General features: G+C 57.8%; 1 protein-coding gene across 4 annotated transcripts in view; it reads left to right on the top strand.

The window, feature by feature from the left end:
* Positions 1-24,962, top strand: part of NTNG2 (netrin G2) — a 53,629-nt gene that overhangs the window by 11,205 nt on the left and 17,462 nt on the right. For all 4 annotated transcript variants that reach the window (XM_087823006.1, XM_087823008.1, XM_087823007.1 and 1 more), the window contains one exon: positions 15,307-15,950. In XM_087823006.1, the coding sequence (XP_087679132.1) occupies positions 15,307-15,950 (644 nt within the window). The remainder of the gene's footprint in view (positions 1-15,306; positions 15,951-24,962) is intronic.

The raw sequence follows: 24,962 nt of genomic DNA, 5'->3' as shown, positions 1-24,962 counted from the left end.
TGTGACCACCGCCTCTGTCCAGTTCCAGAACATTCCATCACCCCAAAAGGAAATCCAGTCCCCGTTAGCAGTCAGTCCTCACTCCTCCTTCCTCCAGCCCTGGCAACCACTTGTCTGCTTTCTGTCCATGGACTTGCCTCTTCTAGGCGTTTCATATAAATGGAATCGCACAGTGTGTGTCTTTTGTGTCTGGCTCCTTTCACTCAGCGTATTGTTTTCAAGGTTCATCCATGTTGTAGCAGGTGTCAGCACCCACTCCTTTTTTATGGCTGAGTAATATTCCATTGTATTATCTACCGAATTTTGTTTACCCTTTCATCAGTTGGTGGACAGGTGGTTGTTTCCACTTTGGGGCCATTATAAATAATGTTATGAACATTTGTGTACAAGTTTTTTCATGGACATATGTTCTTATTTCTCTTGGGTGTATAGCGAGCAGTGGAGTTGCTGGGTCATGTGGTAACTTTTATAGTTAAGTTTCTGAGGATCTGACAGGCTGTTTTCCATGGCGGCTGCACTGTTTTACATTCTCACCAGCACTACCCAAGGGCTCCAATTGCTCCACATCCTTGCCAACACTTGTTACTTTCCATTTTTGTTTTTCCTTTTGGTCAACCTAGTGGGTGTGAAGTGATATCTCATCCTGGTTTCCATTTGCGTCTCCCTGACGGTTAATGGCTGGGCATCGTGTGCTTATTGGCCATTCGTATATCTTTGAAGAAATGTTTATTCAAGTCCTTTGCCCATTTTTAAATTGTTTTTTTTGTTGTTGAGTTGTACATATTCTTTATATATTCTGGATTCTAGAACCTTGTCAGACATATGATTTGAAAGCATTTCCCTCATTCTACAGAATATTTTACTCTCTGTGTCCTTTTATACACAAAAAAGTTTTAGTTTGGTCATATCTAATTTACCTATTCCTTCCTTTTGTTGCCAGATCGAGGAAACCACTGCAAAATCCAAGGTTATAAATGTTTACTCCTCTGTTTTCTTCTAAGACTTCTATAGTTTTAGCTCCTATGTTTAGGCTTTGACCCATTTTTAGCTAATTTTTGTACATGGTATAAAATAAGCGTCCAACTTCATTCTTTTGCACGTGGATATCCAGTTCTCCCGGCATCCTTTGTTGAAGAAACTGTTCTTTTCATTAAATGTTCTTGGTACCTTTCTTGAAAATCAATTGACCATAGTCATAAGGGTTTATTTCTGGACTCTCAGAATTATTCCATTGAGGCACTGAGCATTCTAAGTGCAGTGTTTCATCCAGCCCTCCCAAATATCCCGCATGGCAGAAACTAGTTTTATCTGTTGTCCCCATTTCACAGATGAGGAACTGAGACTCACAGGATGTGCCCCCACATGGTGGCATCGGTGGGGAAGTGGGACGCATGCCTGAAAGCCACCTTCAGAGGAGGTGTGGCCACAAGGTTAATGGTGTCTGGTCTGCTTGGCTGGGCTCTCACACCTGTGTGTACCCCCTTGACTGGGCAGCGCTCAGAGCTGGCCCTGAGGGTGCCTGGACCCCCGGCCAGCCCACCCGCAAGCCGTGGTTCTCCCTGCTGTGGCAGTGCCGTGAAAGGTGGACAGGAAGGGGATTTTTGTGGCAGGTGGGCACGGCCCAGGGTGAGGCAGGTTGGTGGGCAGAACGTTAAGGGTCCCCGCCACGTCGGCGTACGAGATGCCCTCCGATGTGGGCGGTGGGGGGGGTGCCGGCCCAGGGCTGGGGGCTTAGGGACGCGGAGCCAGGGGAGCACACCTCGCGCATTGCCCGGGGCTGGGCTTCTTAACATGCCTGTGGCGTGGGACTCAGCTGCGGTCCCCCGCGGCCTCCCTGTGTGCCCCGCACCCTGCAAAGTGCTTTCTGTCTCCACAACATCAAGACAGGTCATAGTACAGGCGAGGGGGGTTCGGGGGGTGGAGAGACTTACCTGAGTTTGCACAGCCAGTGATAAAGGCAGAATCTGTCTCCAGGGCCTTGACCACTGTCCATCCTCCTTGTTCTGTAAAACAAAAGTACCACGGCTGTCCTGAGATTGGCAGGTAGGTGGGACCCCGGATCTCCAGGCTCAGCTGCAGGGGGGCCACCTCACCTCTCCGGGTCTCGGTGGTGGAAAGGAATTAAGTGGATCCATGGTTATGGGTCCGTCCTGATCTCAGCCCGGGGGCTCCCCTCCTGTTACAGGGACCCGGACCCCATCTCCAAGGCTCTGCACCCTTCTACCCCGGCAGTTTGTCCCGGGTGCTTGGGGACCATTCGGACCCTCTCGGTCCCTCCTTCCAGCTCCCTCCTGCTGCCCTAGTCATTTGTCCGCTTGACTCCAAGCATCGACCAGGGAAATAAAAGGAAATGAAACAAGACCAGTGTGGTGTTGGGCGCAGGTGAGGAGGAGGCCGGTGGGAGCGGAGCCTGCAGGGGAGCCCAGCTCCCCAGCTCCCGGCGCCTCCGCCACAGGGAGCCGGCGGTGCCCCCTCCCTCTGGGGAATCAAGAGGTAGCCAAGGGCAGGTGATAGCAGAAGGAAAAGCCAGCTTTCCAAAGGGATGCTGTCTCCGTCCCTGTCCCCACCCCAGGTGCCACCCCAAACCCTTGCCAACAGCTCTGGGGCAGGCACCTGGCTCCGGGGGCCAGGCTCCCCACTGGATTGGCTGCCAGGAGCTGGGTGGCCGCAGGAAGCATCCCCCCCCTTTGGAATTCAGATTTCCTGCCTGTGACACGGGGTCTGTGCATTCAACCTTCAGCCCCACTGTTCCGGATGCTGCTTCTGCCGTTGGGCTTTTACCCTCAGAGGGAGACCAGAGGCTGGAGAAGGGCAGCGGCCTCCCTGGCACCCCACCCGGAGGCTGGGAGGAACCGGCAGGAGACCAACCCCCCCCCCCCCCCCCCCGCAGACGACCGCAGCAGGGCTCGCCTGTGCGGGGTCACGGCCCTTTTGAGAACCCGTGTGCTCTTCCTAGAGCAATGAGCGCACACACACGTGTACACACACACACATGCCTACATACATGCACATGCACGTAAACACATGCACACACAGGCATGCACATGCACGTAAACACACATACATATACACACGTACAGCACGGAGCTGCACACACTCACCGGGCTTCCCAGATCACCCTGAGCTCACCTGTGGCCCCCACGGCCCTCTGGGAGCCCTTAAGCTCAGGAAAATCGCCCTTTGTCTTCCCCTAACGGGCGGCCCATTGCTGTCTGGGGAGTTCTTGACTCGCATCTCCCTGTCCCTCCTCAGCAGCACAGCTCACGCTTACCGAGTGCCTGCTGTTTACCAAGCACGTGACTGACTAGCTCATCGAACCCTCATGGAACATGAATCTGAGGAACCGGAGGTCCAGAGAGGTTAAGCCACTTGCCCAGAGTCACACAGCTTCTAAGTAGAGGAGCCTGGCACCTCCCTCCCGGGCTTCCCAGACCCAGCACCCACCTCCTACCAGGCCTCATAGCTGATGTGATGCTCTGAGCGTCTCAGAAAATGCCTGGCAGACCGAGGCTTTTGTCACGTGTGCATGTGGCCGTGTGTGCCGGGTGAGCATACTGACCCGTCAGCCTGTCCTCCCCCCGCACGTTCTGGGGGAGAAGGTGGGGCGGGGTGCCGCTGGCTTTACCCACCCCCTCTGCCCTTGGGGACACGGCAGTCTGCTAATCCACTTATTTCATGTCTATCTCGCCGCACGTTTGCTCCCACGTACCAGCTCTGGGGAAGACGAGACGGCTTTGCCTGGGGGAACCTGATCTGTTTTTCTGGGGAAGGAGTAGGGAAAAAATACACCCAACGATGGACAATAATGGACCTAAAAATAGAGGTGGAGGGAGCTGCAGGGAGGGGCAGGTGGCGTCTGCCTTCCACTGGGCCTGCCCGCCTGTCGCTGGGCAGCCGCTCCTCCCACTCGGAGTCCCCAAGGGTCTGGCTGCCCCTGGGCCTAGGGGAGAGGCATAGGAAAGAGGAGGGGTAGGAAAGGGGACTGGGGGACCAGATGCCATCCCAAGATGGAGAACTGTCCCGTCACAGGGTCCTAGAGGCAGCGACCTCAGCCTGGGCTGCACCTTGGAGTCTCCTGGGAAGCCAGAGTAACTCGATGCTCAGAATGACACCTGTCCCTTAGGGTCTGTGTCACTGGCCCCGGATCCCCCCAGGTGAGTCTCACATGAGAACGCTGAAGGGGTGTCTCTACAGTAGGAAAGGAGGTTCAGGTTTTGTGGCTCTCTCCTCTCCTAACCTTGGGGCAGCCTTCTTGAAGGCCCCAAACCCAGATGGCAGCTGGGACTCCAGGGGTGGAGAAGGCAGGGCTGTGGCTGTGCACTTTTGGCTCTTCAGGCCCCCGTCTCACGTGTGGGGCTCTTAGCAGGCTGTGTAGTGGAGTCCCCGGAGCTCCTCTCACTCCCTCGCAGGCTGCAGCTCCCATGGCTGCCGGGCCATCTCGGTGGGCCTGGGCATCGGCATCGGCATCGGCATTTATTAAGCTCCCAGGCGGTGCAGGTGGAGCCAGGTTTGAGAGCCACCGTGCAGTCTTTCCTTGGATTCACTGGGCCCCATCTGGCCGTGAGCATGCTGTCGCTTTATAATTGAAAGACCAGAGGGGGAGAGTTTGCCCTCAGAATCCTTCCTCCTGTCTGAGCTGTAGGCACTCCATCCCTGCTCTGGCTTCCTGGGGGCTGAGGGGGCTGGCTCCCCACTCGCCCTTTGTTCCCAGGTTCTTAACCTCTCTTCCTGGAAGGAGGCTGGCCAGCCAGTCAGGGCCTTCCTGCAGCTGCTAAATGTCAAGTCTGCCCCTGGCTCCAGGCCTCTCCCTTGGCCTGGTCTCCTGTGCACTCCACCAGGCTTTTGCTCGCCCAGCCAAACGCATTAACCCCTCTCTCCCTGCAGCTTCCTGCCTGTCTGGCCCGGCCCTTTGCTTGGTCACTCGACATAGGGAATCCCCCTCACAGCATGGTCCATCTCCCTCCACCTGTCCACCTCCAGCCCACCCATCCTCCTGAGCCTGTCCTTCTGAAATCTCGCCTCCCCCCGGAAGCCCTCCTAAACGTCCCAGCCAATTTCCCTCCAGGTTTGTCATCCATGCCATTCACAGGACCAAGCATGAGTGACTTTTCTGGTGGTTACAGCACAGTGGTAAACACTCCCATAGGGGTCAAAATGCCTGGGTTACCAGAGGTGGGCCTGGCTCTAGGGGCCTCAGTTTCCTCACCTATAAAGCGGGGATGGTGGTGATAGCAGGGCTGACATCACGGCACAGGTGCCCTTCCTTGGATCAACTGTACCCTGCTCCCAAACCTGGCCAGGTGTCTGAGTTATACAGAGGGTTTTTTTGGTTGCTTGGTTGGATGGTTGGTTTGCTTTCTATCTGGAGCAGAATTTCTGGCCTCAGGGCCAGGAATATTTTTGTCTGCCTCCCCTTCCCAGGGATTTTGATGGGCAACCAGGCCTGATCGCTGCTTCTCCAGGGCTGTTTTGCACACAGAGGACACTCAGAAATTGTTGATGAATACATGAACGAATGAATGAATGAAAACGTATTAGTTCAGCATTGCCACTCTCGCCTCCACCAAGGGCTTCATCAAAGAGCGATGCCCCTGTCCAGGTGTGCCCAGGTGTGGGGCAGGGCCAGGGACTTCCTGCTTGTCCTCTGCCCCACAAGGGGGGAAAATGGCTTCAATAGGATCATAAAATAATCTGTAAGAATTTCGTATATGGTTTGTGGACAGAGACATCTGTGGCACAAGCATTCATTGCATTGTCCCTGAACCAGGCCTGGCCGTGCAAGAGGCGATCGGCAGAGTGGGCTTTTCCCAGAGCATGCCCGAGCTGTGGGCACCACCTCGCCCTGGTGTTGAACAAGTGGCCTAACCTGGGCCTGTGTCTCCATTTCAAAAACAAGATTAGGAGTTGGCCATTCCTCATAGGACTGTCACTAATGGAGAAAATGAAATTTCACAGGCAAAACCATCGCCTCAAGGTCTGAGGCCAATCCAGTTCTCCACGTGGATGTTTGAAAAAAAAAAAAAGAGACTGGGCTGGAAGGGGCGTGAGATGGTGGGTGAGGCGGGCAGAGCCAGGGCCAGTTTGGGTCTGGACTTTAGCCAGAGGGGGGTGGCTCTGGGGCCCAGCAGGGGAGCTGGAAACACACAGGTGTCTTATAAAGGGTGCCTGGTGGCAGGTGGGGGTGGCAGGGCAGGAGGTGGGCGGAGGCAAAGGGGATCAAGCTTCAACCTCACTCCCTCTTGGACCCTCCCATTTCAGGGGTGTCACCCTCCCAGCCTGGGCCTCTTTCAGGGCCCTGTGAGGGCCCATTGTTCTGCTCTTCAGTACGAAAGCCAAGGGCAGCTCCCAGGAAAGGAGGGGGCTCTGCACAGGCCCCGGGGATCTGGGAACAGGTGGTTGCCGCGAGTGCTCTAGCCAGACCCCTGGGGGCGGGGCCGCTGGCTGCCCCCCCCCCCCATTTCAATCCTGCAGGCGCTTTTTCCCTCCGCGATGAAATATTTATGCCAGCAGAGCGGCCCTCTTTGGGAAGGCCGCGTGTGTCTAGCTTGCGCTCTGCACAAGCTTTTAAAGAGCAGGCCGCCTTCCTATTCTCTAAGCATTTCTAAGTCCCAAATCGATAATGCACTTTACTGGGCCTCTCTGGACCTCCCCACCCTGCCCCAGTTTCTCTTTTTTTCTTCTCTTTCTTTCACTCCTTCCTTTCTTCTTTCATCCTTCCATCCCTCTTAATTTACTTTTATTTACTTTTTTAAAAAACATTAAATAGAGGTGTTGAGCTGTTTGGGTGGGGAGCCTCCAGGGGCAGAGGCGGGTAGGGTGGGCAGAACCCGGGGGCAGGGAGAGGCTGGGGCAGCTGCCAGGCAGGCCAGCTCTTGGGTCAACAGGTTGGTCTGTGCCAGGGGAGGCGGCCAGGAGGGGCGGCTGCCTTCCCTCTGGCCCCGGTTGGGAGCTCTGGAGCTCCTGGCCTGGGGGAGCAGAGGGCTTGGACTCACTCAGCCTCTTGCTCCCCTTTTTCTAATTAATTAGAAAATGTTTACAGTATAACCAGAGAAAACAGGGCCAATGTGTGGAAGAAAGGGGCCTAGAGCAAAGAAAGTATGTGGAGTGTGAGCCAGAATATATGACCAAACTCTCTAAGGAGTGAGCAGTTCAGTATGGCCTGTTTTTTGTGGTAATGAGTTCCCTGACACTGGGGGTATGCAGATGGAGAGGGAGTCTTTCCTTCTCTGAGACAGATGCTGACAAGGGCCTGGTCAGTTAAGTGGTACCAGGTGAGGGGCTGGGGTGTGAAAGTCACCTTTGGGGGAGGGGCATAGGGGTCAGCCAGGATAGAATTTCCCACCCAAACATTCCTAAAAATCTGGCTATGGGAAAAATCCACATATGCCCAGTGCAAAACAGAATGTTTTGTGGGTTTTTTTAAGAATAAAATGTAGGTTCCTGGAGAGAGTAACCCTTGTCTAGCCAGAGCCTTGGCAAGACCCCAGCCTGCCCCCTCCAGCTGTTGGGCTGATGGAGGAAATGAGCCAGGGCAGGCAGTGCTTGGCATCTCATCCTGCCCCTCTGACCTTGGCTTCCCAGCTGACCCTGCCCTGGACAGCTCAGCTCTCCCCAGCACCTCACCCCCACCCCGCACACCAAGGTCATGGGAAAGGCTTGCTGGCTGGCACTGTTGGGGAAGCCAGAGTTGGGGTGAGGAGAGGGGTCCCTGCCCGGCTGCTAGAACAGCATCTCAGCCGGCTGCTTCCAGCTCCCCTCAGTGACTGCACAGTCCTCCCTGGGCAGTGCCAGGCAGGCCCCCTGCCCTCTCTGAGCTGCAGCAGAGCAGGGGACTGAGTGAGGGAGCTCAGGAGATCACGCTGAGTAGGCCCTCAGCCAGCGCTTCCCCTAGACCCCATTGTTGGGCCCTCCCTTAATACCCACAGTGTGCCAACAGCTGCGGGTGCAGGGCAAGGGTGGGCCAGGCCTGGCTCCTGCTGTCCTAGAGTCCAGTCTCAGACAGAATGTTCTGGAAGGAGCTCTCCCCGTCTTCCCAAACAATGTGGGGAACTGGAGCAGAGCGGAGAGCTGCTCTGGGCAGCTGAGATGCATTTCCTCCTGTTACGGCCGGGTCGGGCGAGCTCTCGGGCCACCTGAGACTGGGTCTGAGTGGACCTTTGCCCAGGGATGTCCATGGTGGCTGGTTCAGGGGGAGGGTCTGGGAGTGGGTGGGGGGCCGTCGCCATGGCTTCTGGAGGCTCTCCACCAGGATGGATGAGTCCCAGGAAGATGCCTAGCCCTGGCTTCTGGCCCTTCCCCGCCTGAGTAATGGCTGAGCTGGGAAGACACAGCTCCAATGAGAAACAAAATCCGAAAAAATAAGAGAAGCTCCCTGGGCAGCTGCAGCTCCCGCCCCAAATGCCCGGCGGGTCAGTTTCCGCTGATTCACGAGATGGGAGGGGTGACCTTGCTACAGTCGGGGCTCCTGCTCAGAGAGGGAAGGGAAGAGAAGCCCGGGGCGGGGAGGGAGTGAGAGGCCTCGGCGAGAATCAATGAAACCTGGGAGAGGGAGAGAGACCAGGGGGTGGAGGGGGGGAGACAAGGAGAAGGGAGGGAGGAGAGAGTTAGAAGCAGGCACGGTCAGGCAGCTAGAATTAGAGTCCCCTCCCACCAGAATCTCCGTTTCCGCTTTGTTAATAATTTATCCCCACTGCAACTTTTCTTACCAATAAATAGGAAATCATTTGTCAGGGAGAATTCCCCTGGCACCCCGGCTTTCTCGCTGGAGTACGGGAGGAGGGGATGTGTCCTCGCTCCCTCCCTCCCGAGCGGCCTGGGGGACTGAGGCATTTAGACTTTGGGGGGGGATGTCCGTGTCAGAGCTCTGTTGGTTCATGAATGGGGAAACTGAGGCACGGAGAGGGCAAGGCCCAGCCCGGGGTCACACATGGGGTTGGGGACAGTCTCCCACGTCCTGACCGCATGCCCCCGTGGGTCAGGGTACTCGTTACTGATCTGCAAGCCTGCCCAGGAGTTTCCCCAAAGATCCCGAGCATCGTGCCAGGTGGAGGGTGGGCGGAGCACCTGCCTTGTGTCTCCCTCCCCCCCTCCCTCCCTCCCCGCTTGGCTCCTGCTAAGTCCAGTTCTGTACAGGGAGCTGGTGCACCTAGCCCTTTCCCTCTGTCCCCCCTCCCAGTAATAGCCATTCGCCCCGTCCCTCCCCCTTGGCACCCCTCCCCAGGGTCCTGCCTCCCCCCGCAGATGCCTCCAGCCCAGGCTGTGGTTGTCAGGGCTGAAGATGAGCCATGACAGCTTCAAAAAAAACCCGTCAGCTGCTAACCTGTTCCCTGGGCCTGCCCACACGTCTGGGGACAGCACAGCAGGCTGTCTGCCTCGGGGAAACCAAGTCTCAGGGGCAGGGCACAGGGGCGGGGGCGCAGCGTCCTCTCCCTTCAGGGTGAAGGGCACCGTTTCCTGACTTGTCTCAGAGCCCGCTGCCTGGCTTCTTGTCCCGCCTCTGCCACGGAGGAGCTGTGTGGCCTTGAGCACTTCTCAGCCTCTCCTCACTTGTAGGCTGTAAATAGAAGGACCCCAATATCCAGGATGATCCTGTGCGGCGCTGAGCATGGCTGTGGACCCTGCGTCTGCTCAGGCCGGGGCCGGTGATGGCCACGATGCTCTCTCCCTGCGTCCGTCACATGTGAGCGGGGGCACATGGCATCTAGAGTAAGTCCCACAACAGCCCTATGAAGTCAGTGTTCCCAGCTTCCCGGACGTCCATTCCATGGGCAAGGTTTCCAGACTGAGTCCGGGGAGTCCCGGGGTCAGGTGGCAGCCGGGGAGGCGATGAGGCCACTGCCCTCATGGTGCTTCCCCTCCAGGGGAAGAGCTGAGACTGAAGGGAGGGGAGTGGCGCCCGCACTGTGCGGCCGGTGACAGCTGGGCTGAGCGAGGGCTCCACCTGCTCCGGGCTGCAGCTTGCAGGCCCTCCCCGGGCTGCTGCGCCAGTTGCCAGAGCCTGCTTGTCGCAGCCAGCACCTGTGAGACTTGGTCCCTGCACGGGCTTGGCTGGTCCGGCCCGTCTGGTCTGCGTGAAGGCGTTTATCCCTCTTCCGAGACTTTGCCACGGTTCCGGTGACTCCCCCTCCACGGGCTCCTTGGTTAGGAGCCTGGAGGCCCAAATAGCCAGATCTCCCCGGGGAGCGGTCACCTCTGTCCCCGCTAACACTGGCTTTCCCACTCAATTACATTTTTTGCCCGCAGCTTGTCTGCCGTGTTTACAACCTGGCCTCCGACTCCAACGGCACCCTTTGCACAGAAAATAACAGAAAAGCAAAAGCATTTAAAGAGCGTTGCGAGGTTTGGTATGAAATGGTTTCTCCGTAGAGCTGCTCATGTCAGGCGTCTCCTGCTTCGTGTCCATGGAGATTGGTTCCCGCCCCTTCCCTGGTGCCCTGGCCCGGCTGGCTGCCCCGCCTGGCACAGTTCCTCACCCCTCCAGCGAGGCTGTCCGACCTTCCGGCTGGCCTGCCTTTGCGTCTCTGCAGAGACAGGAGACCGCAGATACGATGGGCTTGGCTTCCCCGATTTCCTTGGCGGGGTCCCCCAGCATGCAGAGGGAGGGAGGAGGGGCCAGTAATGCTTGGCTTCTGGTCCTTGAAATAGAGGTGGCTGTAGGGCGCTCCTGGGAGAGGGCATGGGGAGCGTGAAGGGCCCAGGCCAGCCCCGGCACATGGCTGCCACTCAGTGAATGTCATGGTCATTGCATCTTCCCAGCCAGCAGTCCCAAGTGTGAAGTTCTGGTATGTGAAGCTGCTGTGAAACAATCATTGCTACCAACTGGGGACATTTTCTAGGCATTTCATACACATTATCTCGCAGGATATTGGATGAGAGAGTAAAGGCTCAGAGAGGTAAAGCCACTTTCTCACAGTCACACAGCTTCAAGGGGCAGAGCTGAGAACGAACCCAGGGCTTTCTGATCCAAAATCTAGTTTCCTTAACTGCTCCAGACTCCAGAAAAGGAGTTCCCAACTGGGGAGATGGGACTCCATGAGACCCCCTGAATTTGCATGCAAAATGTGGGCTGTTACATTTTTTTGGAGAAAGTCCTGAGGCTTTTCATCAGGGGTATATTTTTTAAAATAATATTCATGAAATGTCTAAAGAAACAGTCACTGCTTTCGATAATATCAAAGGTTGTCTTTGGTGTCATTCATTCTAACAGGTTAGAGGTGAGCTCGAACATCCTGAACAGCCTCCCTGGGATTAGGCCACTTCTTTGGACTGTGCGTTTCACTGTAAAGTCTGATCTCACAGGCAAGTGGAAACTCACAGACCAAGAGGATGGCAGAGGCCAGCCCTCCCGCCTGGCCTCACAGGCGCTGCCATCAGCTGTCAGATGCGGTGGGGTCGGGGTGAAACCCACTTCAAAGGCCAGGCTGGCTCCTGGAGTCCTCCGGCTCAGCCCTGACCGCCCCCAGCAGGAGCCGCGTGCCCCAGGCTCCTAACCGGTTAAGTGACTCCCGAGATCTTGAGCAGGCAGGAGGGTGGCGGAGGGAAGACAGGAGAGAGCTGTGCTGGCCACGGCTCGGCTTCGGGTTTATTTATCGTGCTCGCTGTCGGGAGGCCGCCCCGCAGCCGGCGCGGGCTGCGAACACACAGGCTGATTCATTAGTTCTGACCATCTGCTTCCCGGGTGGGGGCGGGGTGGGGCCAGCGGCCCGCAGGTTAGGGAGCGAGGCGGGCAGCCGGGTCGGAGCCCCTGTGCCCTGGCAGAACTGCCTGTGTCAGTCTTCTTGGTGACAGACAGGCTGGTGAGGCGGGGGTCTGCGAGGGATCCCATGTCCCCCAGTGGGGACCACCGGGAGGCTGAGCCGGGTGAGGGAAGGTAGGGCAGGGGGACAAAGAAAGACCAGGGGAAAAAGATGAGGTGGGGTGACTCACAGCAGTTGGAGGTTGACAGGAAAGATATCAACACTCAATATGCGATATAGTAATATCAATCTACTTATTATATTAATTAATATGACAATCATAACTATAATTTAGCGAGTAGTTACTGAGGTCCAGGCTGTATATGGAGCCCTCACTAAGCTGCCCCAGATACGCACTCTAACAACCTCATGATAGGTGACGAGGGAACTGGCTATAAAGATTGAGTCAAGCAAGGAGGGCTTCCTGGAGGAGGACTCTGAGCTCCGGGAGGAGGGAGAGTCGCTGTGGGAACACAAGCTCAGAGGTGAGGGGGGACAGTGCCGCCAGGCAGAAGGCACAGCCTTCAGTGCTGTGTCGACGAGAGCTTTCCGGGTGGACAAGGGAACGGCGGCACCTGGGGACCGCGTGCCGAGACACTGGGCCGGCGGAGGAGGCCCCGGAGAGAACTCCTGGGAAATTACCAAACTCGCAATTCAGTCGCGCCCCCCGAGCCATGCCTCCCACTCTGACCCCCTTTGCCAACCTGGGATAAGGCGTGTTTTAGCTTGCTAGGGCCTGGGCGGCTTCAACAACAGATTTATTTTCTCTGGTTCTGGTGGCTTCAAGTCCAAGGTCAAGGTTGGTTTGACTCTCGAAGACCCAGACAGGGTTGGTTTCCTCTGAGGTCTCTCTTCTTGGCTTGCAGACGCTGAGGGAGCCCCCTCTTTCGCCTTTCCGTGTGGTCCTTCCTCTGTGCATACGCAGCCTGGTGTCTCGGTGTCCAAGTCTCCCCTTCTTACAAGGACGCCAGTCAGACTGGGCCCACCCTAAGGACCTCCTTTTAGCTTAATCCCTGATTTAAAGGCCCCCATCTCCGAGTACAGCCACACCACGAGGTGCCGGGGTTGGGGCTTCAACAAGTGGATTTGGAGGGGACACAGTTTAGCCCCTAGCAAGGTGCCAGGGGCAGTAGAAGACGGTGACTTGGGGCTGAGGAAAGAAGACAGTTGCTGGCGGAGGGGAGGGGAGGGGAGGACACTGACTTGGTTGCAAACTGTCCTCCTGCCCCCAGTGTCCAGCGTGAACTCTAGAAGCTGCTCACCGCTCTCCGCCCTCAGTGACACAGCAGAGCCCACCCTGCCTCTGGGCTCAAAGTGCCCGTCCGCCGTGAGCTGGCCAAGTGGCTGGGGAGGGGACTGTACTCCACAGGCAGGCCTGTCCCCTCCCCGAGCCCCAGCTGGAAGCCTTGTCCCTGCAGGCCATGGAGCCATCCCTATGGGGCCTCTCAGCCCCATCCCCCCCATTCAGGGTCCCCCGGCTGGAGCATGAGGAAGCTCAGACCTCCAGGGGCTAAAGCGGGCCCCTCTTCTTGCCGTATTGCATGTGAGGTCACCAGCATTTCGGGACACCCCTGAGGTCCAGGACAGGAGCAGGTGCATCCTTAGAAAACAGCCCACTCGCAAGGAGGCCTGGGCCAGCCCCACCCTGCCCTGGGCCTCAGTTTCCCCATGTGCTCAATGAGGGGGTGGACTCAGTAGTGAACCCCGAGATCTGTGGGTCCCGTGAGTCACGGGGCTGGCGAGGTGGGGTAGACAGTGGCGACACCGGGGCCAAGGACAGAGCTATTTTGATCAAGGATGGCTCTGTGGAACCTGCCTCAGTAAGCACAGGGCCAGCCTGCCCACCGAGGAGCCCTGGGTGGCCTGGGAACCTGCCTGCCTTTAGAAGGATCAAAGGTGATGTCCCGAGGCAGCTGCAGCGGCTCAGCCCCTCTGGAGGCGATGTGCCCCCCACGGCCCCCCCAGAGCTGAACGGCTCATTTTAGAGTGAGCAGCTTTAACTCAGATCCAAGCCGTTTGTCACCGAGCAAACAGGAGACCTGAAATATTCATCAAAAAAGCCGCAAGTGGTCTGGGCGCTGCGAGGGCCTTAGTGACAGGGTTTATTTTTTAATTACTAGACTTTAACTTTTAGAGCAGTTTTCGGTGCACAAAATTGAGCAGACAGTGTAGAGAGCTCCTCATGTGCTGTGGCCCCCACAGGCCTCCCCTCTCATTAGCATCTGGCGTTAGCTGGTATGTTTGTTACAGTTGATGAACCTACACTGATACGTTATTATGAACTGAAGTCCGCCGTGCGCAGCAGGCTTCACTCTTGGCGTCGCAGCTCTTTGGGTTTGGACAAATGCCTGATGTCGTGTATCCACCACGACAGGTCACACAGAATCGCCCCACTGCCCTCAAACTCCCCTGTGCTCCACCTGCTCAGCCCACCGACCTTGGGCAGCCGCTGTGCTAGTGGCATTTCCAGGCTCTGGTGAGTTCACACCGTGGACAGACACAGGGATGGATTTGAACTGCCATGGAAGGGAGCCCCCGCTGCTCCCCGCCTCCCAGAGGTGGGAGGGAGGACAGTAAGCGAGTGGGGGCCATGCCCTGCATTGCTCACCAGCCCCCCCCCCGGGGCCTGCCCGGCACATGCCAAGGACCTAGAAATGACTCACCACAAAGATGCACCCCCTTGAGAGGAACCGTGGACACTCAGCACCCGCCAGTGTGCCTAGGTTCTGCACGAGGCAGGCACATGTGCTGTGCCAGGGACAGGCGTGACTGTCACGCTCTGCAGGGACAGGCCCGGGCGTGGCTCCCAGCTCTTTCCAGAGTGGGGGCCTTGGGCAAGGGCCACCGCCTTCCTGAGGCCAGGCTCCTTCATCCAGAGCACAGAGGTAACATCCTGAGTGTGGAGGTGGGATAGTGGATCGGAGAGAAATGAGCCTGTACATGAGATCGTGCGCCTGGCGCCGAGGGGCAGTTCAACAAACACCTGCAAACAAACGCGTGTGACTTTTCTCACAGCTGCACCTGTCGCAACTACTGATGATGTAGTTTAGAGGGTCAGGAAGACATCTTAGTGCAGGAAATGTTTACAGAGTTGAGGATGTGGGTAGGAATTTTCGAGACTTGACAGTAGAAGGGCATGTCAAGGAGAGGGAATGCCATCCGCAAAGGCTCAGAGGCCCAGACAGGTGGGGTTCGGAGGACAGGCATGCTCAGGTGGGCTGAGCCCCGGGAGGTTAGGAACAGTGGCTCCAGCTGTCAGCCTCAAGGTATTAGAGTTGGAACTTTACCCCCCAGGCAATGGGGAGCCATGGGGGACACTGGAGCAGGGGGCTCACACCCGCCTCTCTTGATGGTCTGTATTTAGAGTAGGAACCAGTGTGTGTTTTCCTGGGCAGCCATAATGTCACATGCCTTTACAGGCTTTGGGGAAAGGGGTACAAGCGACCTACCCAGGAGGTGCTTCTTGGTGCCCAGACATGGCACAGAACACAGGCTCTGCAACCTCGGGCCGACGCTCCCCAGGCCCTGCGAGCGGCAGCGCCCACCCCGGCCTCCCCCTCTCCCCCTGCAGGAGAACCCCTACCTGTGCAGCAACGAGTGTGATGCCTCCAACCCGGACCTGGCCCACCCGCCCCAGCTCATGTTCGACGAGGAAGACGAGGGGCTGGCCACGTACTGGCAGAGCGTCACGTGGAGCCGCTACCCCAGCCCGCTGGAGGCCAACATCACCCTTTCGTGGAACAAGAGCGTGGAGCTGACGGACGACGTGGTGATGACCTTCGAGTACGGCCGGCCCACCGTCATGGTCCTCGAGAAGTCGCTGGACAACGGGCGCACGTGGCAGCCCTACCAGTTCTACGCCGAGGACTGCGCCGAGGCCTTCGGGATGCCCGCGCGCCGCGCCCGCGACCTGCCCGCGTCGGGCGCGCACCGCGTGCTCTGCACCGAGGAGTACTCGCGCTGGGCGGGCTCCAAGAAGGAGAAGCACGTGCGCTTCGAGGTGCGGGACCGCTTCGCCATCTTCGCTGGCCCTGACCTGCGCAACATGGACAACCTCTACACGCGCCTGGAGAGCGCCAAGGGCCTCAAGGACTTCTTCACGCTCACCGACCTGCGCGTGCGGCTGCTGCGCCCCGCGCTGGGCGGCACCTACGTGCAGCGGGAGAACCTCTACAAGTACTTCTATGCCATCTCCAACATCGAGGTCACTGGCAGGTAAGACGCGCCGGGGGCCAGGATGTTACCTGGTTCCTGGGATAGTATCTGGTACCTGGGATGTGTCCTGACGTTGCCTGGGTTTCTCCATGGAGGGGGTGGCTGGTGGATGATAAACGTCCTCCCTCTGTAGGGCCCAGGCTGCTGTGAGCCACGGGCCTGGAGGCCTGGAGAGGATGAGTGAGCTGGGCACTGTGGGCAGGGCTCGGGCTGAAGCCGGTGCTCGGGGTGCTCCGGGACCGTCCACCAAGGCACTGGCCGGGCGCTTGTGTTGTGCGTCCCCGAGACCACCCTCAGGCTCCATGATTTGCTCGAAGGGCCCACTGTGACAGTCACAGTTAGTTTACAACAAGGACGAGATACAGATGAAAACCGGCAACAGAACAGGTCCATAGGGCAGGTCCAGGGGACACCCGCGGGGGGTCCCCCGTTGTCTCCTCCCAGTGCAGATGGCGCTTGGTTCCCCAGCAGTGATGCGTGAGAACACACGCGGACCGGTGCCCACCAGGGGAGCCCGCCCCAGCCTGACATCCAGGGTTTTCACTGGGACTCGATCACGTAGGCATGGCTGCCTGGCCCCCCCCCCCCCCCCGACCGTGGTCACCAGTCCCCTGAGCGCGAGGTCAAGCTGATACTGGTGGCCCGAGGCCCCCACCATAAATCACATTATTAGCATAAACTGTCTGGCCTGGCCACAGGCCCCAGGTAAACAAACACACTCCTCAGTTCCAAGGGCTCAGGGTTCCCTCACAGGAGCCAGTCCAGGGCCAAACTTTCCTTTAAAAACTATAGGGTGTGGACAACCCAGACTCGCCGAGTTAATCCTAACTCACAGCTTTGGAGAAGGGTATGTTTTGAGGACACTTTGTGGGGAGGTGACAGAGCTTTGTGGGAGGTAAGAGCAGTCTTTCATTCCCGGGAACTGTTTAGACTGTGGACGAGTCAGTGGTTCCAGATAACGCGCTGGTCTGTAGGGGCCAGGACTTCACCCCGAGCTGCCCTGCCCTGCACTCGGGCGAGAGGCTTGGAGGCCACCCCGCTGGGAGCCCAGGGGCAGCAGGTGTAATGCCCGGGGCAGCGCATGCAATGCCATGCTTCTCTAAGTGTAGTTCCTGGACCGGCAGCATCACTGGGAAACTTGCTAGAAATGCACATTCCCGGGCCCACGCCACACCTGGCTGCATCTGAACTCGGGTGGGCCTGGCAGTCCATGCTGCACATTCAAGGCTGGGAAACCCTGCTGTGACGGTTGGGAGTATGGACCCTGGAGCCAGACAGCCTGGGTTGGATCCCCAGCTCTCCTATCCGCTGACTGTGAGGACAGGCCCGCTCTGTGCCTCAGTTTCCCCACCCATAGAATGGAGATAACAATCCTGCTTTTCTTACTGGATCGTGGTGAGAGTTAAACAAGTTAAAGTTGGTGGAACATTCTGAACAGTTATGTGCCTGGCACATAGCACGGTCTCAAATTTTGAAAATTTTAGTTGTTGGATAAAATAATAGAGGTCAGAGTAATAGCGTCAGAGAGCTGGGGCAGGCAGAGGAAGGCCCGAGTTGACACCCAGGGGTGTTGGGGCAATCAGGGCAGGAGTGTGACTTAGGCCGGGCAGGGCTGCCCCAGAGCCCAGCGGGGACAGCACGCCTGGGCATCGGTCACAGCAGGCTCTAAACACTGCCTGTGGGTAACTTCCGACGAGTGGGACGGGCAGTTTGCCACATGGTGGGCATAGTAAAGCCTGTTTTTGTGAAATGCATAGCGTGCCTTTGCGCATCCCTTGTATGACTTGAGCAGACACTGGAGCGCCGTCTGCTCTGGCACAGGGAGGCCTCGGAGACGGGAAGGGCTAGAAGCTTGTGCGCTAAGCAGTCGATTGCTGTGGCTGCTGCCGAGTGGGGCGGGCGGAGGCTGCGTGGGGCTTCCGTTTTCAGCTGTGTTTGCATTTCATTTCACTTGGACTCTGCGTGTGGAGTCCAGGTGGGCCAGGCAAAGGCAAGCAGCCCACGAGGCGGGGCCAGGTTCAAGGCCAGCGGGTGAGCACGAGGCAGGTGCATGTGTAGGGCCTGCAGTTCTGACACCTTGACTTCTAACCCCCCCCAACCTCAGGCAGGAGAGTTTAAGTCAGGAAGTTTCTGGAAACTGGATACATGGCCACTGCTGTGGACGCCCGGGGTCAAGGATTAAGCTCCTGCGCCCGTTTCTCAAGTGTATGTCCAGGGTCTGGGTCTGGTCATCTCGGTGACCTCTGCCTGCCCCTGGATGCAGTGGTGTTGCTGGCTTGAGGCCCTCTCTCCGCCCCACTAGGCTTAGCAGCTCGGAGGTGGGAGCCAGATCCTCACGCCTTCTCGGGGCTTCGGCCCCTTTTTTACTTGCTTTGGGCTGCTACAGGGGGACCCTCATCTTCAGGAGTCTGATCAAGGGGCGCCTGCCACTTCATTAGGTGGCTCAGGCGGGGTCCTGAGGTCTGTGCAGGCTGTGGGGCCCAGGCTGGTTGGTGACAGTCAGGGCCTGTAGTGCCCCTAAACTCCTAGGAGGGACTCTGAGATGCTGACGTGGGACAGAGCATACCCGGGAAGGGCCAGAGGCTGGAGGGGCAAGAAAGAGCCTCAGGTAATTCAGCCCTGTTCAAATTAAGAGTACCTACTGGTGCCCGGGGACCCGGGGGCTGTGAGCTGGGTGCCAGCCCTGCCCACTGCGCCCCTTTGTGTGCCTCAGTTTCCTGTCTGTAACATGAGAACCAGGGCCACCTGGAGCCTGCAAGGTGGCAGGGCGGTCCCTGCCCAGTGCTCCCGGATCCCCTTGGCACCCAGCCTCTGTGGGTGGCAAGCATCAGCCCTAGTGGTGCTGAAAGTAGGGCCATCAATTCACAGGTAGAGTAAGTACTCTTCAGGCGGCTGGTTGGCAGGAAAGCAGCAGCTCGGCTTGTCGATTAATGGGTCTGGTTAGACGGTTCGGCACAGGGCTGTGACTGCCTCTGCTTTTCCTTTTCAAATTCCTGGTGGGAGAGCCCAGCTGGGCCAGAGAGACAGGATGGGGTGGCAAAGGTGGGCGTGGGGCCTGTCCTGAGTGGGCACCTGATGACCCCCAGGGGCTTTCAGGTTCTGGGATCCCAGACTGAGCCTGTTCTGGCTCCTTGAGAATTTCACGAGCCAGAGAGACAGGCGCGTCCTCTGTCCTCTGTGGCCTGCCAACAACAGCAGCTGGAATCTACTGAGCACTGGCTACTGCATCATTTTCTGCTGAGCAGAGCTAAGGCCTTCACATGCATTTTCTCATTTAATCCAGAGCCATTAGCCTCCCCCATGGTTATCGCATCCCCAAGCCCACAAGCTGAGGGTATGGCATTGAGCAGGCCGAACCTGATTCCCACTCCATGCAGCTTTCCCCGCAAATGAGACTGAGGTCAGGGAGTGTGAGGAGATTACACAGCTAAGCTAGACACCAGAAAGCCAAGATCCAGCTCAAACATGTCGAAGCTCAAGTCCATCTCTATGTGGGACCATGTCACCGGCCTCGTTCCCAAGTCCAAAGATCTCTGATACTGTGGTTATCCCCTGCCCTGTCACTAATGTCATCTATTTCCAACTTCAAGGGGGTCCCAGCTGTGAGGAGGGGGCCAGAGACAGAGGGCAGAGGCACCTGGTTCCAGGGGGTGGGGGGCGGACGAGGGGGAAAAGCCCGGGACCTAGGGAATGAGGAACTAGTACAATCGCGGGTGAGAAGAGGAGCCGACGAGTTGCAGCCCCATAAGGCGGGGGCGCGAACAATCTCCAGCCACTAGAGCTCACTGCCCCCATGGCCTTAACCTGACTGAGCCTCATCGGCAAAGTGGAGATACAGTAATGACCTCGCCAGCTTGTGGTGAAAGGCCTTAGAAGAGTGTGTCTCAGTGTCCCATTCCTGTGGTGATGTGTCAGGAGAGGTGAGGGAGAGCGGCGTGGGAAGGAGGGCATGACCACACTGACCCCCAGAAACCGCAGCTGGAAAGGAGTAGGGGAGCATGATTTTTTTTGATTAGTGGGGATTATACACCCAAACACCCAAAGGGGCCTGGAAGACAACATATGTGGGTAACATGGACCCATAGCGGCAATAGGGAAGGGTGTGGTCTGTGGAGAAGTGGAGAGAGCAGGCCCCTCACAGGACAACAACCAAATATTGCCAGATCTTTTGATGTTGTAAGAGAAGGCACATAGCAGATACATACATGAAACGTACTTCAAAATTCTTGGAAAACCTTGTGCAGGTCAAACAAAACACACCTGTAGTTCACAAGCTGCCTGTAGTTCACAAGCAGCTGTGATTACAGCCACTAGACTGATAATATTCAGCAGGCACCAGCGGGGCAGGCACCCTGGGATCTGGGGCATGCGCAAAACAGCCTCGGCGAGTTCGTCAACTCCGGGTCTGGGACAGAGAGTAGGGATATTGGTCATCCTGTCCTTACCCCCAGGCCCCGCCCAGGGGCAAATTCTTTTGCCCAGAATATTCTTGGAGGTTCCAGGGAACCAGTCCAGCTGGGCCTTGGCCAGCCAGGGAAAGGAAAGAAAGAGTGAGTTCCCCATTCCTGGAGGTATACAAGCTGAGCAGGGTGGTGTTTGTGGGGACAATGGGGAGAGGTCCTGTGCCCCTATTCTGTGCAACAATAACAAACATTGCTTAAGTAAACAGAAAGTATAGATACCTGTTTAAAATGTGGTGGGCGTCGGGTGCCAGGCATTGCAGCCCCAGCCCCCTTTACTCAGGAGGAGGCTGAGGTCCTCGGAGAGAGACGGGACCTGCTGGACCCCAGATGGCCAGGCACTCCTCACGCATCCGGCCCGGGCTGGCGGAGCCCCGCGGCTTCCCCAGAATCTGCTGGGCCGGGCGCTCGTCCGAGTCCCTGCGCCGCTGACACAGCCTGGCTTGCTTCTCCCTCGACACCCCACTTTCTTGCCTCCTTAACTTCTTCCTAAACACCCTGTTCCTATTGATCACCGGTAGCTGGAGATGGACGGAACTTAGGACCAGAACAGAAACCGCAGAGGGAGGACCTGGCCTCGTTGCGCGCACGGGAGGGGGGGAAGTGGGCGCAGGAAGGGAAGTGTGGGTGCTGTTCCCCTGCACCGATTCAGCTGTGACCCCTGTTGAGCTGGGGAGGGCAGGGCTTCCTCCTTCAGTGATATTAACTGTCATCTGCTGAGCAATTCTTAGGGTCCTCCCTGTGACACTGTCCCCAGTACACAGGTGAGGAAACTGAGGCTTGGAGGTTGAGAAATAGGTGAATGTGCCCATTAGGACGGGGAGGGCGTGGGGCAATGGGAAGCCTGTGTACTGTGGTGGGAATGCACCGTGGTGCAGCGCTGTGGGAGAAAGTTGGTGGTTCCTAAAAAACTAAATGGCTTTTAGTTTTTAGGATCCAGCAGTTGCAGAAGAATTGAAAGCAGGGATACGAACAGGTATGTGTACAGGCATGTTCATAGCAGCATCATTCACGACAACCAAAGGTGGAAACAGCCCGTGTGTCCGCCGACACATGGCAGGTAAACAACACGTGGTCCACCCACCTGGTGGAATATTACTCAGCCTTGAAGAGGAAGGACATTCTGACACCTGCTACTACAGCACAGTGAACCCCGAGGACAGGACGCTCAGTAAAATCAGCCAGTCACAGAAGGACATGCCGCACGTTTCCGCTGTATGAATGGTCCCTAGGAGTAATTACACTCACAGAAGCAGGGCAGATGCCGGGCCAGCCAGCCCTGCTTGCCTTCCCGGCTGCCTCTCTCACGCTCCGCCTCTGTGTGGGGCTCGCCCTGGGCCCTTCTCAGAAGCACAGCAGTCAGTCATGTTGGATCAGGGCCCTCCTACCGCAGTATCACCTCACCTTAATTTATATCTTAATCACATCTGCTAAGACCCTACTTCCATGTAAGGTCATGATCACAGGCACCAGGAGTTAGAACTTCAGTATATCTTTTGGGGGGACACAGTTCAACCTCTAACAGGCACCTACTACGTGCCCAGTGCAGCCAGGTGCTGCAGATCCAAAAGCCACCTGGTTACCGTCCAGTAGGGAAATGGGAATGAACACGCCGGTAGGAGTAAACAGATGAGTGAGGGTGCTGGGAAGGCAGCCCCCGAAGGGGTTTGTGGGGGGCTAGGGGAACCAACCTGCCACCAGGACCCCGGTGGTCCGGGAAGGCCCTGGGAGGACGCAGGGTGAAGGTGAGCCCTGAGGGGCGAGAGAGCAGCTGGGGGCAGCAGGCGGGAAGGCTCCGGGTTCAGCCTTCAGCGCGGACGTGCTTTCTAAGGACTGCTGGCCGGGGAGGGTGCCGCTCTCGTCCTAAGTCCAGGGACAGCGTGGTGGGGTTTTAGGCAGGGAAGCAGCATGATCTGATTTCTGATGCTTGGAAGTGTGAGTTGGGAGGGGACCCAGAGGGCAGCAGGGTGACCCGGCAGGTTCTTCCAAGACCTAAGCCTGCACTGGGTTCTGGTGGTGGACAGGAGCCGATGGGGTGACTGGAGACGTTACCTAAAAGGGAGCAGGGAAATGGGGCGGAGCTGGTGGGGAGTGTGGGGAGGAGAGGGCTCCTGCTGGAAAGCGGGGGACACCTCAGCACGCTGGGTTGTGACGGAATAACCCGGAGCTGATGGGGCGGAGAGAGCAGAGAGGAGCAGCAGGGCGGCGCTGGAGCTAGCCGAGGGGACGGGGCACCCTCGCCATGCCAAGCGCAGGGTGTACACAGGCTAAGACTCGACATTTAGGGCAGAAACTGGGCTTCTCACACTTCTGAGGGCCCCATGCCAGTCCTGGCTCCAGGGTCTCTCTAATGAGCCGGCAGCCCCAGGTGTCCGTGTCCGAGGGAAGCTGCGTCTGAATTCAGGTTCTTTCATTGGCCAGTTGATGGCCCAGGGCAAGTCCCTTCACGTTCCCAGCCTCAGCTTCCCCACCTGTGAATGGCACCCTACCTCTGTGAGGACTGTCTGAGAACTTGCAGGTTAGCTCAAGGCCCGATGCGAGGCTGGCGCTCAGGGCTTGGGAGCTCCCATTATTTGTGGAGAATCAATACCGAGTCACCCGAACACAACCTCATTTCCAGGGTGCATCACCCCCTCGGAGGGCCCTCTCCGGCCCAGTCAAGTCTCTACATCTCATCTCCTGACTGGCTTGCAGCCCCTCTGCCCCCTTCATCAGTCGGCGGGTGTGCAGGAAAGAGAAGCTCGTTTTAGTGTTAGATGTAGCCAGAGTGACTTCGGAAGAGGGTTACTGCCCACGCATATCGGGGCAGAGACTCCACAGCCCTGCGCCGTGAGGGTGAGCCGGGAGGATCCGGCACTGGGCCTCTGGCTGCTGGGCCTGGAACAGGCTCCGGGACCCACCTCCTGGGTCTGGGACCCACCTCCCAGCTCTGAGACTTGCAGGACTTCATTAACTCTAATTGGGGCTAATGAGACGGAGGCAGGACAGTCAGGGCTGGAGAGGGGCCAGCAGAGAGGGGCAGAGGCAAATCAATCCCAGACAACTTTGCAGGCCTTGCTCTGACCTGTTTTAGATTCACAGATGCTCCCTTATATGTGCCCCCTTCAGGCCACACACATGTACCTGCCCTACCCACGTGCACGACTCCACTTCCACGAGCATCAGTCATGGACAGGTCACACACTGTGCCACTGTGCACCCTGCCCCCAGATCCAGCCCACAGGATGCAGAGGCCTCCACAGGAGCCCGGGTCAGCCAGGGCCTTGACCTTGGGGAATCTCGCTGTTTCTCTGCCATTGGAGTTGCCCATTCAGTGCCTGGGACCCCGGAGGCCTGGTTCCACCTGTGGGGAAATGCCCCACCTCTGGTTCCTTCCCATCCCTCCCACCCCATCTCTCGGCCTGAGTGGGTTTCTAAGCTGGACCCCCATCACCACACTACCCTCGGGGAGAGGCCCACAGGCATCAGGAGTTTGCTGGGGGAGACGGCTGGGCCCCGTCCAAGCAGATTTTTCTCCCAAACACAATGCCAGTCGTGTCACTTTGCCACCAACGACCTTCCGTGGCTTTGCACTGATCTCAGAATCAAGTCTACACCCTGTAACTCGGCTCCTGTGGACCACAGGCTCCCCTCCACCTCCCTCGGCTGCCTGGGCTGTGTCCTCGCAGACCAGCCACCCGGTGTTGGGCCCTCTGACTTGCCTCTGGGCTGTTCCTTCTGCCTGGAACGCAGCCCAGCCCTCCCCAGCCCTCCTGCCTGGCAAACTCCTTGTTCCCCAGGGCTCGGCTGAGACAGCAGCTCTCTGGGCTCCCGAAGGCCGCAGACCTGGGCACCACCCCCTGTCCCCCTTCTCTGGCCTTCAAGGAGAGCAGCCCTCCAGCTGCACTGTCCTGGCCACGGCAGACCACACACACACACACACACACACGCACACGCGCGGCCACCCAGTCCCCTGCCCCAGGCTCTGAGCGAACGGGATCAGGTCTGGCCCTTTCACCACGACAGCCAGGTGGCAGGTGTATACTTGTTGGACCCCTTCTCTCATTCACTCGTGAACAAATGAACTTACTTACGTGAACAAATGAGCCTCCCTGGCGGTGGCTCCCGAGGAGAAGGGGACTGGAAGACGGGAGCGGGAGGCAGGGAGAGGCCAGCTGGGCTCGTAACGCCCACGCCAAGCTGCTCGCGTTTTCCCGGCCCCGCACCTGCGCCCATCACCTGGGCCCAGCCCTTCCCTCCAGGGGGTGGGACCTCCCACAGGGGAAGAAGTGATTTTGCTTCAGTCAGCCAACCTGGTCACACCCACCATGTCACCCCCAAGCCGCTCGCCGGAAGCCACCAGTCCCCCTCCTTCGGCCTGTCTCCCGTTGGCTGGAAGCTGCCTCTGGCTCTGTAATGGGTAATCGGATTTAGCGATAGACTGGAGGAGGTGATGTATGTTAAAGCACTTAATATAAAAGGACTTCGCACAGCCGCCGAAATTTGATTTGGCCAATGAACTCAATTGCCGGCCTAATTACATTCCAGGAGGAGCGGCAGCCGGCATTTATCC

Source organism: Miniopterus natalensis, chromosome 12 (assembly GCF_054644295.1).
Source record: "Miniopterus natalensis isolate mMinNat1 chromosome 12, mMinNat1.hap1, whole genome shotgun sequence".
In the NCBI taxonomy this organism is placed as follows: domain Eukaryota; kingdom Metazoa; phylum Chordata; class Mammalia; order Chiroptera; family Miniopteridae; genus Miniopterus; species Miniopterus natalensis.
This window is presented reverse-complemented; position numbering and strand designations above follow the sequence as displayed.